This window comes from Lepus europaeus, chromosome 4, assembly GCF_033115175.1.
Source record: "Lepus europaeus isolate LE1 chromosome 4, mLepTim1.pri, whole genome shotgun sequence".
NCBI lineage: Eukaryota > Metazoa > Chordata > Mammalia > Lagomorpha > Leporidae > Lepus > Lepus europaeus.
Window position 1 is genome coordinate 131,690,156 of NC_084830.1, and position 17,865 is coordinate 131,708,020.

Consider the following 17,865-nt stretch of genomic DNA (forward strand, 5'->3'; position numbering starts at 1 on the left):
ATTTGTATTTATTTACTTGAAAGAGTTACACAGAGAAGGAGAGGCAGAGAGAGAGAGAGAGACGGACAGACAGAGGTCTTCCATCTGCTGATTCACCCCCCCAGTTGGCCAGAGCTGCGCTGATCCAAAGCCAGGATCGAGGAGCTTCCTCCCAGTCTCCCACGTGGGTGCAGGGGCCCAAGGACTTGGACCATCTTCCACTGCCTTCCCAGGCCACAGCAGAGTACTGGATCAGAAGTGGAGCAGCTGGGACTCGAACCAGTGCCCATATGGGATGCTGGCACTGCAGGTGGTGGCTTTACCACTGCAGCATCCCCAGATATCTTCCCTCTTTCCTTTGGAGATCTCATCCATCATGGCTTTACCTGCATGTCTATATTTGTTTCTCCCTCAGGTCTGTCTCATGCTGGGCTATGGAGTCCTATCCCTCCCTGCCTGTTCTATGTCTTGCCTTAAGCATCTTTCTGTGCTCCAAGTGGAAATTTCCATCATAAAGTAATATCCTCTTCCACTTTGTACATCAAAGGTGCATCTGTTAGTCATCTTTTACTTAGCTACGCTCATCAGCTGGATGCTAAATTGCAGCCATACGTTCATAAATATCTGAAAAATCTATCTACCTTTATTTCTTTTCCCATCCCATTTCTGTATTATTAAATATTATCTTATATATGAGTTTCAACTTTAAATGCATCTTTGTTTTCTGTGTATTCTCGGCTCAAAAAGATTCCAGAGTACTGCATGTTCTCCTTCCTCTTCCTCAACAATGTCGCTGTTGTCAGGCTCTGCCCCTCCTACCCGTATTTCCAGGGCAGGGACTTTCAGCAGTTGTGGGTTTATGACCCAGTTCTACTATATCTTGGTTGTATAATCTGCCTCATGGTGTTGTTATAGGAATTAGAAATACTTAAAACTCACTGCCTCCTACAAAGTGTGTGCCTGCAATACATGGGTAGTGTATTAAGAACAGTGGCAAAAGCAATAAAGAAGTGGACAGTTGCAATACAACTAGAAAAATCCTGTATCACAGAAAGGTACAAGTACTGTAAAAACCAGGGCAGAGATGGGAACTAATCTGCTTGTAGGAGCCAGAGATGACTTTCCAAGAAATGAGACCTTTTAGCTGAATCTGGAATAGTCCGTGAGAAACTCATCAGGTATCTGTTGGCAGACTGATTAATTCATAACTATACCTTGTGAAATATACCTTGGTAACCACTGGTCGGTCTGTCATGACCCTGCTTAGTTGTTTGCAGAAGGCATTTCGGCTGGGTTATCTTTTTCCTTTAGTCTATAATAATTGAGAAGGACCCCTTCCTAGACTGAGGACCCTCACCTCATAGCCTGTAATCTTATCACAAAGACACAAAAGAATATTTCACAGAGAGCAGTATAGTAACCATTAAACTTGCAGATTGCACATGGGATTATGATCCCTGCCAAAGTCTGAGCTAATGCCCTCCAGGTCTCTGACAGAAAGAAGTCTCTCCTTGTCCTCATGCCCTTCCATTTTCTTCTTCCTAGAACCCCAGATTCTGTCTTGCTCCTGGCTGTATTCTCAGTGCCCCTTCCTGTCTCTGGTTCTTGTTGAGTCTCCCCGCATGTTCTCCCCCACTGGTCCTCCAGGTAACTGGCATCTTGATTTGCCTGGGGACCACAGGGAAGAGGCCTTTAGTTCTTTCTTGGAGCTGATGATGCTTTTCTCTCTTATCTACTTCACCAAATCAGAACAATAGGAACTAAAATAGAACAAAATCCATTACGGAAAGAAGATAGACAGATCTTTGCATTCAGAGCTCTGCCACAAAATGTGGCTGGACTGCCTTCTAAAGGGTGAATTGCAATTACCACTGGAAAGAGGTCATCTCTTTCCCCCACCCCAAAACACAATGACTTAAATAACAGTGTATGATCACTAGGTCTTATACACAATCAGCTCCATTGCCCATAGGCACTATGCTCTCAATGCTTTCATTCCCCTTTAAGGAACTATTCATTCATTTTTTTGAATCGGTGACTGGGAGAGACGTTGAACCAAGTGACTTCTATGTTATGTTTTTAAATTATTTGGAGTTCATAGTTCCAAATGAATGAGCACAAAACTCACAAATGCATGTACACACACACACAGTCATGCAATACATGACAATGTTGTGCTCAATGATGGACTGCATAACCAATTATAGTTCTAATGAAGCTGAAAATTCCTATTGCATAGTGATATGGTCGCCATCATAAAGTTTAGACAAAACAGTATTCACATGTTTGTTAATGCTGGTAAAAATCAACCTACTGAGCTGCCCATCCAATGTAAGTATAGCACATACACTTATGTACAATACATAATCCGTGATAATAAATCACTGTTATTGGCTTATGTATTCACTATGTCATACTTGTAATTATTAGTTTGGAGTAGAGTCTTTAAACTTAGAGAGAAACAATTTTACTCTAAAAGAGTATGTTGTATGGCCGGCGCCGCAGCTCACTAGGCTAATCCTCCACCTGCGGTGCCGGCACCCCGGGTTCTAGTCCTGGTTGGGGCACCAGATTCTGTCCCAGTTGCTGCTCTTCCAGTCCACCTCTCTGCTGTGGCCTGGGAAGGCAGTGGAGGATGGCCCAAGTGCTTGGGCCCTGCACCCGCATGGGAGACCAGGAGGAAGCTCCTGGCTTCGGATCGGCACAGCATGCCGGCCATAGCGGTCATTCGGGGGGTGAACCAACGGAAGGAAGACCTTTCTCTCTGTGTGTCTCTCTCTCTCTCACTGTCTAACTCTGCCTGTCCCAAAAAAAAAAAAAAAAAAAAGTATGTTGTGATAACACTCACAACAGCCTCCTGTTTACTCTGTGTCTTAACTGCCTCTAGGGCTATATTGGGTAAGAAACCTAGGTTTGTGTATTATACTCGATGATGTTTGTGAAATGATGAAATCACCTAATGATACAGTGCTTAAAACTTATCCCCATTGTTGTTATTATGTATACATAGTTTTATATTCTAGGAACATGCTATATTTTAAACATATTTTATTCTCACAGTGAAACAAGGAATCATAATAATCTCTACTTTACAGCTGAGGAAACTGGATTAGGGGATATTACATAACTCATTCTAAAGCTAATGTGAGGCTCAGGCAGTGGGGAGGTCGTACTCACTTGTGAAGATAAAGTTGATTGCTAAGATCCCCACTGATGCTGAAAATCTAGGATTCCGAGTTGTTTGTCTTGCTTTTACTTTGCTGTGGTTGGGAAGACAGGAAGTGAGGAGGTAGAATTTTCCTTAATTGCAGGAGGAGCAAGGAAGGGATTAGTATGGAGCTTAAAATATTTGCTATCTTCTAGGAGCTGTCAAATTGTGTCCCCAGAGACATTTAAAAGCAATTTGATCACACATTTGCAGGTGGCTAGTCTACCAAGGGGCATTTTAATGGAGTTTTATGAGCAATACTTTGAAATGTTTCACATAAGAAATTACTTCGAAAATCCTGGCTATCTGGATCCTCAGTTGTCATTTGAACATCATTTAAACACTTTATAAAAGTTTTCTGGTTAAAGATGAGAAATGTTCTGCAGAAGGATATTAATCTGTTTGAGATGAGACAACATTGCTTACCTTTTGAACAGGACCCATCCAGTTTGTGAATCAACAACCTATCTCTTGAGTTTGATGTAGATTAGCTCTTTTTGAAAATCACAAAACAGTTTTGGTTGTGGTAGACATTTTCCAGTTGAAAAGGTTTTGTCAGTCTTCCTAAACTATCATTAAAAACTTCTAAGACAGAGACTGACACTGTGGCACAGTGGGTTAAGTGGCTGCCTGCAGTTCTTGAATCCCACATGGCCACTGGTCCCTGTCCTAGCTGCTTCACTTCTGATTCAGTTCTCCGATAATGTGCCTAGGAAAGCAGTGGGAAATGGCCCATTTACCTGGACTCCTACCACCCACCTGGAAAACCTGGATGAATCTTCTGGCTCCTGAGTGTGGCCTGGCCCAACCTGGCCATTGCAGCCATTTGGGGGAGTGAGACCAGTAGATGGAAGATTTACTCTCTCTCTCTCCCTCTCTCCTCCTCGCTCCGTGTAATTCTGCCTTTCAAAGAAACAAATAAATCTTAAAAAATTCCAAGACAATGATTCTCAAAGTGTGGTCCTCAATCCATGAGCAACAGCATCACTTGGGACTGTATCAGAAATGCAAATTTTAGGAGCAAATGTGTTTTAACAAATTTTCTAGATGATCTGGCGTAAGATAAGGTTTGAAAGCCACTGATTTGAGACTTGCCCTAGGCTGCCTTTGCAGGCTTATTTTCTTCTACTTTCTCACAAAGACGGAACCATACACTAATTTGTGTTTCTGTGACTTTGTGGATGTGTTTCATACATATAATTTCCCTTTCCAGTTCTTTGTGCTATCTATAGCACCTGGGCTGTGCTTTCTTCCTCTCCATCACCCTTACCTAGTCACTCAAATCCAACTTAAGATACTTATTGGAGAAAGCCTATTACCATCCCCTGCATAGGGTCTTAAGACCTTTCACATCTCTAAAACTTGGCAGCATATTTTAAATCTGATTTTATTGTATCTTTTTCAAATTTTACTTGAGAGACAGAAAGAGACGATGAGAGAGCTCCTTATCTACTTGTTTACTCCTGAAGTGCCCATCATGACTATGATGGGCCAGCACTTTAGTCAGTAGCTGGGAACACAATTCAGGTCTTCCAAATGAATGGTAGAGACTAAACTACTCAACCTGTCACTATTGCTTCCAAGGATCTGCATCAGCAGAAACCTGGAGTCAGGAATTGGAACTGGACATTAGACTCAGGCACTCTGATATGGCATGCAAGCATCTTAATGGCTAGGCTATATGCCCACCCTGTTAGCCCACTTTAATGAAATATATTTCAATTGATATGGTTGAATAAATAGAAAACCCTCAGTCACTATTTGTGAGCATCCTCTCTGCATCTGTCATTGTATCTGGTATTGTGGGTACACTGGTGAGCAAGGTAAATGACTTTTGCCCTCATAGAACTTATGATCTGCCGGCGCCGTGGCTCAATAGGTTAATCCTCCACCTGCGGCACCGGCACACCGGGTTCTAGTCCCAATCGGGGCACTGGATTCTGTCCCGGTTGCCCCTCTCCCAGGCCAGCTCTCTGCTGTGGCCCGGGAGTGCAGTGGAGGATGGTCCAAGTCCTTGGGCCCTGCACCTGCATCGGAGACCAGGATAAGCACCTGGCTCCTGGCTCCGGATCAGCACGGTGCGCCGGCCGCAGCGCGCCAGCAGTGATGGCCATTGGAGGGTGAATCAACGGCAAAGGAAGACCTTTCTCTGTCTCTCTCTCACTGTCCACTCTGCCTGTCAAAAAAAAAAAAAAAAAAACTGGAAAGAACTTATGATCAAGGGAGGACTTTCCCCAGCTTTTGTCCTAGATCATAAGCTCTTGAAGGGAGCACCAATATCTTGTGCTACTACTGGGTATTTGCTAGGTTGTGTGAAGTTATCATAGGTGGAGTGTAAAGCAATGTAGTTGTCTTTACTCATCTATAAAGGATGCATTAGGATACTAGGCTCCCATTGTGGGCCCCTGTTCTCAAGAGGTGATGATGCATGATTACACATACGGAGGAAATTGAGCCCATGTTATTGGGAAAAATTACCTCATCTATGTTAACCATATAGATTGGATCATTCTTCATTGTTGGGGGCTGCCTTGTACATTGTAGGATGTTTAGTAGCACCCTTGACATCTAGCCATTGGGTGCCAGTAGCACCTGCTTCCTAGTCATGAGCAAAAAAAAGCAGCAGTCTACAGCTATGGCCAGATGACCCTTGGAGCTTGGAGCCCTGTGAAAGACAGTCTATCTACCAACCTAGAGGGCAAAAAAAGGGGGCACATTTCTCTCTCCCTGATCACCTGGCACTGGTGTCCTGTGACTAGCCAAGAGAGGGTGGGCACCATTTTGGACATAGCCATTAGGTCCACTTGTTCTATCTACAGAACTTTTCATCCTACAGATGCAGAACACACCTTCTTCTCACCAGTGCATGGAGCTTTCTAGGATAGACTACATGCTAGGCCACAAAGCAAGTCTCAGCAAATTAAAAAAAAATAATAATAATACCATGCATCTTCTCTGACCACAATGGAATCAGGCTGGAAAATCAGCAGGTCAAGAATCTCTAGAACATACGCAAACGCATAGAAGATGAGCAACACGCTCCTGAGTGAACAGTGGTTCATTCAAGGAATCAAGGGAGGGATCAAAAAATTTCTGGAAATGAAGGAAGACAAAACACCTTATCAAACCTCATGGGATACAGCAAAAGCATTAAAAGGAAAGTTTATAGCAATTGGTACCTACATGAAGAAAATGTAAGTGCATCTCAAGGACCTTGAAAAAAACAGCAGCAAATGAAACAAAAAATGAGGAGAAAAGGAATTATTTAAACTAGAGAATCAACAAAATAGACACACCATTGGCCCAATGAACAAAAAAAAAAAAAAAAAAAAAAAGGGAGAAGACCCAAATCAATAAAATTAGAGATTAAAAAGGAAATGTAACAGACACCACAGAAGTAAAAATAATCCTAAGAAATTCCTACAAAGAGTTTTATGTCTACAAATTGGGAAACCTAGAAGAAATGGAGAGATTCCCAGACTGGACACATACAATCAATCTAAATAGAGCCATGGGGACAAGGAAAACCTAAACAGAGAAATAACCAAGATGGAAATTCAATCAATAAATAGACTCTCACAGCAAAGAAAAAGCTCAGGACCAGATGGCCTCACTGCTGAATTCTACCAGACATTTAAAGAAGAACTAACTCCAATTCTTCTCAAGCTATTCAAGACAACTGGAAGGGAGGGAATGCTCCCAAACTCCTTCTATGAAGCCAGCATCACCTTAATTCCTAAAGCTGACAACAATACAACACAAACAGAACTATAGAAAGAGAACTACCAATTTCCCTGATGAATACAGATGCGAAATTCCTCACAATATACTATCCAAATGAATTCAACAACACATCAGAAAGATCATTCACCCAGACCAAGTGGGATTTATCCTAGCTATGGAGGAATGGTTCAACATTCACAAACCAATCAATGTTAAACATCACATTAACAAAATGAAGAACAAAAACCACATGATTATCAATGCTTTCTCTGCATCTACTCAGATAAAGTACAACACTGTTTCATGATGAAAACCCTAAGCAAATTGGGTTTAGAAGGAACGTTCTTCAACACAGTCAAGGCAATTAATGACAAACCCACGGCCAGTGTCCTATTGCCTAGGGTAAAGTTGGAAGCATTCCCACTGAGATCTGGAACCAGACAAGGATGCCCGCTCTCACCACTGCTATTCAATATAGTCCTGGAAGTTTTACCCAAAGCCATTAGGCAAAAACAGAAATCAAAGGGATACAAATCAGAAGTGAGGGAGTCAAACTATCCCAATGTAGATGACATGATTCTATATATAGGAGATCTAAAAGATTCCACTAGGAGACTGTGGGAACTCATAGACAAGTTTGGTAAGTGGCAGGATATAAAATCAAGACACAAAAATCAAGGGCCTTTGTATACAGACAATGCCACAGCTGAGAAAGAACTTCTAAGATCAATCCCATTCACAATGGCTACAAAAATAATCCAATACTTTGGATTAATTTAACCAAGGCTGTCAAAGATCTCTATGATGATAATTAGAAAACATGCAAGAAGGAAATAGGCACCAGCAGATGGGAAAATCTTCCATGTTCATGGGTTGGAAGAATCAGTATCATCGAAATGTCCATCCTACTAAAGCAATTCATAGAGTCAATGAGATACCAATCAAAATACTAAGGAAATCTTTCTCAGAGAAAAAATGATGCCCTGAAATTCATAAGGAAACACAGGAGATTCCAAATAGCTAAAGCAATCTTATACAACAAAAACAAAGCCAGAGGCTTCATCATACCTGATTTCAAAGCACACTGCAAGGCAGTTATAATCAAAACAGTCTGATACTGGTGCAAAAAACAGATGCACAGACCAATGGAACAGAATAGAAACACCAGAAATGAACCCACACATCTACAACCAACTTATCTTTGACCAAGGAGCTAAAATCAATCCGTGGAGAAAGGATAGTCTCTTCAACAAGAGGTGCTGGGAAAACTGGATCTCCACATGCAGAAGTATGAAGCAAGACCCCTATCTTACACCTTGCCTAAAAATACATTCAAAATGGAAATAGAGACCTAAATCTATGACCCAATACCATGAACACTGAGAGAACACTGGGGAACATTGGGACATTGGGGAAACCCTGCAAGACGTTGGTATAGGCAAAGAGTTCTTGGAAAAGACCCCAGAGGCACAGGCCATCGAAGACAAAATTGACAAATGGGATTTTTTCAAATTGAGACGCTTCTGCCCTGTAAAAGAAACACTCATCAAAACGAAGAGGCAACCAACAGAATGGGAGTAATTATCTGCAAACGATACAACTGATAAAGGATGAATAACCAGAATATATAAAAAGGTCAAACTCAACAACAACAAAACAAACAACCCAGATAAAATGGACAAAGGACTGAAACAGGCCTTTTTCAAAAGAAGAAATACAAATGGCCAAGAGACACATGAAAAAATGCTCAGGGTCACTAGCCATCAGGGAAATGCAAATCAAACCACAGTGAGGTTTCATTTCACCCCAGTTAGAATGGCTTTCATACAGAAATAAACAACAAATGCTGGTGAGGTTGTGGGAGCAAAAGGTACCCTAATCCACTGTTGGTAGAAATGTAATCTGGCATAACCTCTATAGAAGACTGTATGGTGATATCTTAGAAATCTGAATGTAGACCTACCATTTGACATGCTATCCCATTCCTGGGAATTTATGCATGGGAAATGAAATCAATATATCAAAGAGTTATCTGAACCTCCATGTTTATTCCAGCTGAATTCACAATAGCTGAGACATGGAATCAACCCAAATGCCCGTCAATTGAACACTGGATAAAGAAATTATGGGATATGTACACTATGGAATACTACACAGTGGTTTAAAAATGAGATTCTGTTGTTTGCAACAAAATGGATAAAACTGGAAAAATCATACTTAGTCAAATAAGCCAGAACCAAAAGGACAAATACCGTATGTTCTTCTTTATCTGTGATAACTAACAGAGCACCTAAAAGGTACTCTATGGAAGTGAAACTGACAGAGATGCAATGACTTTGAACAGCATTTGTCTCAAGTATTGAGGAACAGGTTTTGGTTTTTTTATACAATTTGTTGAACACTTTATTTGGTATAGAGTTAAACTATGTGTATATAAAGTTAATTAAAAATAGATCTTAGTAAAAAATAAAAATGGGAATAGGATAGGGAGGAGGAAGAGGGGCGGGAGTTTGGGAAGGAGGGTAGGTATGGTCAAAAGACTCACTGTATTCCTAAAGTTGCATTTATGGAATGCATGAAGTTTGTATTCCCTAAGTAGAAGGTCTGTAGAAGAAAAAAAAGAAAAATCTGCAACATAGATGAAACTTTTTGTGTTCGAATCTGAGCTCCAAATAAGAGCCTTACATTCTCTAAGCTATGCCATTTAAAAAAATTAATATTTTTATGGTAAGACAATGCCAGACTGAAGAAAATAGACAGAATTTAAGTAAAGCATATACCTAAACATAATTGAGTGTTTTAAAATTCATAGCCTTACTTGTCACTTAGATAAATTCAAAATTCTTTGCCTTCCTTTACGTAATGTTAATTTTAAATAGAGAATTTAAATGGATCAGCTCAGCTCCAGCTGTTGTGGCCACTTCCAGTGGATGGAAGACCTCTCTGTCTCTCTTTCAAATAAATTAAAAAATCTTTAATCTTAAATAAGACATTCTACTTCCTCAAACTAAACTTATGGCCTGCAGGATATTTAATTCAAGCTTGTCTTTTTGAACTTTTGGATTTTGTGACACTGGAGGCCCAACCAAAATTCCTGGAATACAGGGTTGTCTTAATAACCTTGGCACCTCATGCTAAACCTCAAAAAAATAAGAAGTGAGTCAGCAAGGATAAGGCAATATCTGTTCTTCCCTCTATTGACTTCTACAGGGTGGCAGATCAATTTGAGTGTTACAACTTGACTATTATCTGTTAGTGTATTGGATAAAACAAAGTATTCTCACAACAAAATGTATCCATGATGGAGAAGCCAGTTGTATTGCTGTGTGAAGCAGGATATTTTGTTTACAAGCAACAGAGACTGCTTTCAGCTAACAGTATGACTTTTCTGAAGCTATCATAACGAAGTACTAAATGGCTTAGAACAACAAATACTTCTCAGAGTTCTAGAGCTTGGAAGGCTGAAACCAAGATATCAGCAGAACCATTCTCCCTCTGGAAACTGTAGGGGAGAGCTTCTTCCTATCCTGTTCCTGACTTGGTGGTTTGATGGCACTGTTTGGTATTTGCATGCAAATGTGTCACTGTAATTCTTTGTCTTTACATGGTAATCTTCCCTCTTTGAAGGAGGGGCATCAGTCATATTGGATTAGGGCTCGCTCTAAAAACTTTATTTTAATTTGATTGCCTCTGTAAACAATTACTCCCAAGGAAGTCACATTCCAAAGTTGTGAGGGTTAGAACTTCAACCTATCTTTGGAAGAGAGAGATGAAAATCCAACCCATAATGCCAATTTAAGCAGAAAAGGAATGTATTCGAACAATATGAAGTGACTAATTTCCTTGGAGATGGATCTGAAGAATCAAGACTTGAAGGATACGAGTGGTCCTCAAGGAGCTGAGCAGCAGGAGTTAAGCTCCGGCACTTCAGAGGGCCAGTGCTAGAGTCAAGGGACTTCCACTGACTCTCTGGTCTCTGTATGACTCTGATGTTCAGAGTCCAAGGAGAGGGTCTGATTGGGTAACTCCTTGGATAGAAAGTCAGAATCCTATTATTTCATTTCCTAGTAATTCTGATGCAACAAAGAGATAATTTCTAAGGATTGGAATGCTATTACTGAGAGCAATGAGGAAGGATTAAAAATGAAGTGATTCTATCCTTTAGCAGAAAAAGTGAAGTAACAATTTTCTTGTTCTTTTTTAAAAAGTACAGATACTCCTCAATTTCACTTAGTACACTTAACCTACTGGGCATCATAGCCACTGTACAGTACCAGTTATTTCACCGTGTGCTAGAGGGGCTGCCTGGGAGCTGTGGTCCAACGTCACAATAGGTTTTCCTATTAGGGCTGGTTTTGTGGCACGGTGGGTAAGGATACCGCCTGGGAGGCTGGCATCCCATATGGTTCAAGTCCTGGCTGTTCCAATTCCAATTCAGCTACCTGCTACTACCTGGGAAGAGCAGTGGAAGGTGGCTCAAGTGTCTGGGCCCCTGCACTTACATGTGAGAACTGGATGAAGCTCCTGGCTCCTGGAATTAGTCTGCTCTAGACTCAGCGATTGCAGCCATCTGGGGAGTGAACCAATTGATAAAAGATCTCTCCCTCTCTCTCTGTGTAACTTGGACTTTCAGAATAAATAAATAAGCCTTTAAAAAAAGATTATCCTATCACATAACCTAGCCTAGGAAAGGATCCAAATTCAAAGTATGGTTTCTGCTACTTAGCACTCATCATCAATTTGAAAAAATCCCAAGGTGAATGGTTGTAAGTCAGGAACACTGGTCTATTTTCATCCACTCCAAATTCATCATTAATTATGTTATTAAACTTCTGATGATGATTGAGATTCTTAAAAGTTTGCCCCTCTAATTTTCTTACAAATCAAAAGTAATGACAAAATAAAAACTTATCATGACTTTGTTACTGTCACCTTCAGTCAGACTTTGCTACCATGTCAGTTTTGTAGATTAAGTGATTTTCTGAGCAAGCCCTTCTTAGGCTTAGCCCCCAGGCTGCCTTTTTGCTTTCAGTTTTTTACTTTTCCAAAGAGGAATAGCTGATAGGCTTATTGTAGTCTTTTGCCTGCTATCAAATTCCATGCTATGCCTGGGCCTGGAAGGTGATCTCCAAAGCTGCCGTAACACACAGGAGCAGTAGGGAATTAGAGACAAGACCATTACTAGGACAAGCTGAACCTCTGGAGGTAAGAAGAAAGCTAGGACCAGAGGCAGAAGGTATACGCAAAAATGGGCGATTAGTGAGTCCCATAAGGGAGATAAGAGCTTGATAAGTAAGAGTGAGGTAGTCTCAATCAGCAGGAATGAAATGATTGAACAAGAAATACTTAAAATTCTATTTTCTCGACATTAGAAGAAAAACTTAACTGGTCTGTCCCAGATGGGTGCATGTCAGTTCTGTTCATGACTCTGGACAGAACAAGTCACTTGGCCCCTTTAACTTAAGGAGGCCAGGAAATGCATGTGCCTGGAAAGAGGGAACTGGGTATGCCTAGCAAACAGCAGTAATGGCTCCTGATGGTCAACATGCAATCTCGGGCGCATTCCCCACAGCCTCCAATTCAGGAGACCCTTGGGATCTGCACTGTAAAATGGCCTCCTCAGGTGTCTGGTGCCGAGTGGAGAAAGAAGAGAAATCCCTGGGCCACAGTTTAAGGAACATGACCCGGGAGCATTACCCCAGTACAGACAAGGATCAAGGGGAAGAGGGCAGATCTGAGATAGTTATTGGATCCCAGCTGCAGGGAAATGCGCAGGTGACCTCCAGCTGAGATGAAGGGGGCTACCGAGCCTAGACCCGGAGGCCCAGGAGGCTGTATAGAAACTCCTGAGCCCAGGCTTCAGGGAAGGGTTAGATTTGTGCCTCTGGTGTGTGTTGAGCTCCCCCACACAGCGGGAGGTGAGGACAGATACTGGATTTGCTATTCTAGGCAATGATTTTCAACTGCGATCTAGAGTATGTATCTTAACAGAAACTAACTGGGCAATATAACGTTGTACAATTGCTTTTTCTTTCCTCTGTTCTCTTCCCCCTTCTCTCCTATTTGATCTCCATTTTTATTCTTCATTTATTCTTTTTTTTCCCTCATTTATTTTCTCTGATTGCCCTTTCCACTGTCTTTTTCTCTATATTTTCTCTTTTCTGTCTCTCTTCTCTTTCCCTCTCTTCTACCTCACCTATTGTTCTCCCTTCCTGTTCCCTCCCCTTCCTCCTTGCCCATGGCCCCACCTGCTTTTTTCTCTCCCCAGGTATTATGCCATCTGCTGCCAGCCTTTGGTCTATAGGAACAAGATGACGCCTCTGCGCATCGCCTTGATGTTGGGAGGCTGCTGGGTCATCCCCATGTTTATCTCTTTTCTCCCTATTATGCAAGGCTGGAATAACATTGGCATACTTGATTTGGTGAGTATTCATGCAGAGCCCCCTGGTTTACTGTGTAATAAACTTTGCTTGGAATTCAAAATGAACCAATAGTATTAGATTGGGTGGGTATTTGAAGAAATATTTTGGTAGTGGTCTGAGTGACAGTTTCTAATGCCTGCTGACAAGGTGCCTCTCCTTGACAAGACTTTAGTCAGGCTCCTCTCAATCCTCTTCCCAACTCAACTCTCAATTCTGAGTATTCATGTCTACCTTTACATTGTTCTGTAATACCAAGGATCCTTCTACATTGATAGTTGATGTCATCATCCTCCACACACCCCTCAGATGATGTCTGATCACCCTGGCCTGTGTACAGTAAGAATCCTTTTAGGTTGGACTAGCCAGAATCCTTCTTTTACACCCAGATTTCCTCTTAGTAATTAATTTCCCATCCCTCCACTTTGCTCCTTGATTATAAATTTCCACATGCCTGTGCTATGTTTAGAACTGAGCCCAGTCTTTCTACACTGGTATAAAACCCCATCACAACGATTTCATTAACCTGTTGTGAGTCTTGAATAAAGTCTGCCTTACTGATTTAACAAATGTCATAAATATTTTTAACATTACTGTATGCTATATAGTATGTTGCATACTTTATATATAATCCTGACAGCATCCTTTTGGAAAAACTACACTTATTTCTCCATTTCACTAATGAGAAGAGCCAGCCTCCTACGATTAAATAACTTACCCAGTGTCACACAGTTAGCAAAGCTGGCATCCCAAGGTTAGCAGTTAAGACCCATGGGCCTGAGGTGTGTCATATAACCCAGGAGACCTTCACTCTGTTTCTGAGAGTCTTTAAGGCCTGCATTGACTCAGAGAAAGCATGTTACATGGATGGACTTTGCCAGAGATGAAGAGAACCCTGGACCAATGTTGTCAATGCCCCATTTCTGAAAGGCTATAATAAGAACACCTTTTGGTCCTCAGTGGTAAAGGGTGTCTGCCATGGGGATGGGAGGGTTTACCTGGTGTATTGCCTTTCTAGAGAGAGAGAACCAGTACAGTGTGTGTGTGTGTATGTGTGTGTGTATACATAAAAGAGAAGGACATTCTTACAAGGAGTTGGTTCACTTGAATGTGGAGGTTGACAGTTGCCCAGTCTGTAGTCTGCAAGCTGGATGCCGTTGCTTTGGATAAGGCAGGAGAGCATTAAAGACTCCGGTGGGGGCAGGAAGGGTAGCAGAAATTTACTTTCTTATTCAGGCCTTTGAGGGCCCGGATGAGACCCACCCATATAGGGCAGGATGATGTGCTTTACTTTGATTAGAAGTTAATCTCATAAAAATATCATCATACTGAGAATAATGTTTGGTCAAATGTCTGGGTACCCTTTGAACTAGTCCAGTTCATACATAAGTAAACTATCTCCTCCTTGCATAGATCATCTTTGAGAATCCTTCAGCTCTGACATACTGAAGTCATGATGAAGCTTAAATCCAGACCTGGATTCATTGCTCCCACAGGAAGTAGTCAGGTAGTGACTTTAATAAAATTGCTCCCAGACTCCTCTACATGTACATGGAGATTGGGGAAGAAAGATTGAGAATAAGCTCTGGACCAATGGGAGCAGCAGGAGAGGTAACTGCCCCCACCTTTCTTCACCACTCCCTCACCCTCAATCCTGCCTCATTTTTTGTGAAGGCCAGGAGACATCCAAACCTGACTGGACCAGGATTTGCATGCAGTGTGTAAGAACAAGCGTTCCATGGGCTTCTATAGGGATGTTACAGGCGGGTAATGCCACCACCTGCAGTGCTGGCATCCCATGTGGGTGCAGGTTCCAGTACGTGGTGCTCCACTTCTGACCAGCTCTCTGCTATGGCCTGGGTGGGAAACCCCAAAGAAGCTTTAGGCTCCTGGCTTCAGACCAGCCTACCTGTGACCATTGCTGCTATGTGGGGAGTGAACCAGTAGAAGGAAACTTCTGTCTGTCTCTCTGCCTCTCTCTAACTCTGCTTTTCAAATCAATCAATCAATCTTAAAAGAAATGCTACAGGCAGAAGAGTGGAGAAGAAAGAAAATTCATTCACGGAGGTCCTGTGGATCTTGATTAACATCCCACTTTCAAACGGTTTTATCATTTTTAGTTGAAGTAAAAATCCAAGTTTCCAACCATTATTATTACTTCAAGAATGATACTGGCCATGATTTTTTTTGTCATTACTGTGATCCATTATTCTGACTGTTGAACACTTACTTAAGATACAGCACACTTACTGTGTATCAAGCCCAATGTTAATCATTATTCCTGTGAACCTCACTCAGGCTTCATCACAACTCTATGGACTAGATTCTATCCTTGTCCCCATTTTATAATGCAGTGGGGTTGTTAGCTAAAGTCATTGGTAGGTGGTGGTGGTGAGTATATCTGAGTCCAGACTTCCTGGACTCTAGAGTCTGTGCTCCTAATTTTTATGCTAAACTTTAATGGAGTGTCTTGGGAGCATCGCTTTTGTGCATCGGGAATTTGTATTAAGGGCTCAGCACTGCTCTCTCCTAATGTAGAATTTCCCAGGTAGATAACCTAGCGGTTTTCGTTCACTTACAATAGTGAAATAGAAGCATCTCCTGTGTGCCTCACCTAACTGGAACGGGGCATCTAGGAACATGCCTAATACTCATCTCTCCACTCAATTGTACACTCAGTCTACCTGGAGAGAAGCTGGCAATAACACAGTTACAGCTGACTCTTGTTATTTGCAATGACTACATTTTATAAAGGCTCGGTAAACACTAAATTAGCAAGTTCTGAATCCTCGCTCCTCGGGGAAATACAGGATCAGGATTCTTCAAGCGCTTGCTCTCAATATTTTCCTCAATCAGTATATAACTTTATTTTCTGTGATTCTGTTTAAAGACACACATTTAATTTATATTGCTGACTCATAGACTTTGCGTTCATGGCCCTGGCACCATAGCACATACTGGGACAAAGCTTATCTAACACATGTATTTTTTCTGTTAGGCACATGGCAGTCTTCTTGGACTTAGGAACACAAAGTAGCCTTCAGCACTATGCTTAGGGATCATTTTAAACAGTGAAAGAACCAAGAAAAAGTGAAAATGCAGTGTTCATACTATTTCTCAACTATATCCCTAAAATTAGACTCTTTAATATTTTTATCACCACTATTATTTTATAAACAATATATTAAGCTGTTCATTTTTAAAAAATACATTTTTCATTTATTTGAAAGGCAGAGTGACAGAGAGAGGGACAGACAGATCTTCCATCCTCTGGTTCACCCCTCAGATGATGGCAATAGCCAGGGTTAGGTCAGGTTGAAGCCAGGAGCCAGGAACTCCATGTGGGTCTCACACATGGATGGCAGGGGCCCAATACCTGGGCCATCTTCCACTGCTTTCTGAGGTGCTTTAGCAGGGAGCTGGATTAGAAATGGAGCTGGGACTCGAACTGGAGCTCCAGTTTGGGATGCCAGCGTTATAAATGGTGGCTTATCCTGCTGAGCTACAATGTTGGCCCCTTTCACATGTTTAAATTCCATCAAATCATCACAATGTTACTATGTTCAATATTCATTTTGTAAAGGAAATCTTATGATTTCAAAGTCTAAGCTCATAGTAACTGCCCTATTCATTCCTTTATTTGTTCTAAAGAAAGATTAATGGAATGCCTGTTACATTCTATAAGCACATGAGAAACCAATGGTATAAGAAATTCCAAGTCTTAAAGCTGGCACTGTGGCGCAGCAGGTAAAGCTGCAACCTGCAGTGCCAGCATCTCACATGGATGCCGCTTCCAGTCCCAGCTGCTTCACTTCTGCTCCAGCTCTCTGCTACAACCTGGGAAAGCAGTGGAAGATGCCCCAAGTCCTTGGGCCCCTGCCCCCACGTGGGAGACCTGGAGGAAGCTCCTGGCTCCTGGCTTTGGCCTGGCCCAGCTCCAGCCATTGTAGCCATCTGGGCAGTGAACTAGCTGATAGAAGACTGACCTGTCTCTCTGCCTCTGCCTCTCTGTAACTCTGCTTTTCAAATAAATAAGTCTTTAAAAAAATTCTAAGTCTTATGGCACTTAAAATTAGGTAAGAACAAACTACAGGCAGAATGTGCTTACAGAACAAGGGGATTAATGTGGCTGTTGCAGAGCCAATGGAAAAGAGAAAAAGAGTAAGTAAAAAAATAAAGGAGAAAGATAAGGTGTGGCTTTGTACATTATTTTACTGGAGGACACTGGTTTTAATTATGAGTAAAATGAGAAGCCATTGAGGGATATTGATCAAATGGGTGACATGACTTGAATCAGATTTTAAAAGACTCTTTGTTGGCCAGCACCGTGGCTCACTAGGCTAATCCTCTGCCTGTGGCGCCAGCACCCCAGGTTCTAGTCCCAGCCAGGGCACAGGATTCTGTCCTGGTTGTTCCTCTTCCAGTCCAGCTCTCTGCTGTGTCCTGGGAAGGCAGTGGAGGATGGCCCAAGTCCTTGGGCCCTGCACCCCATGGGAGACCAGGAGAAGCACCTGGCTCCTGCCTTCGGATCTGCGC

General features: G+C 41.8%; 1 protein-coding gene across 1 annotated transcript in view; it reads left to right on the forward strand.

Moving 5' to 3' along the window:
- Positions 1 to 17,865, forward strand: part of HTR4 (5-hydroxytryptamine receptor 4) — a 131,972-nt gene that overhangs the window by 48,706 nt on the left and 65,401 nt on the right. The window contains exon 5 of the mRNA XM_062189922.1: positions 13,179 to 13,332. Within this exon, the coding sequence (XP_062045906.1) occupies positions 13,179 to 13,332 (154 nt within the window). The remainder of the gene's footprint in view (positions 1 to 13,178; positions 13,333 to 17,865) is intronic.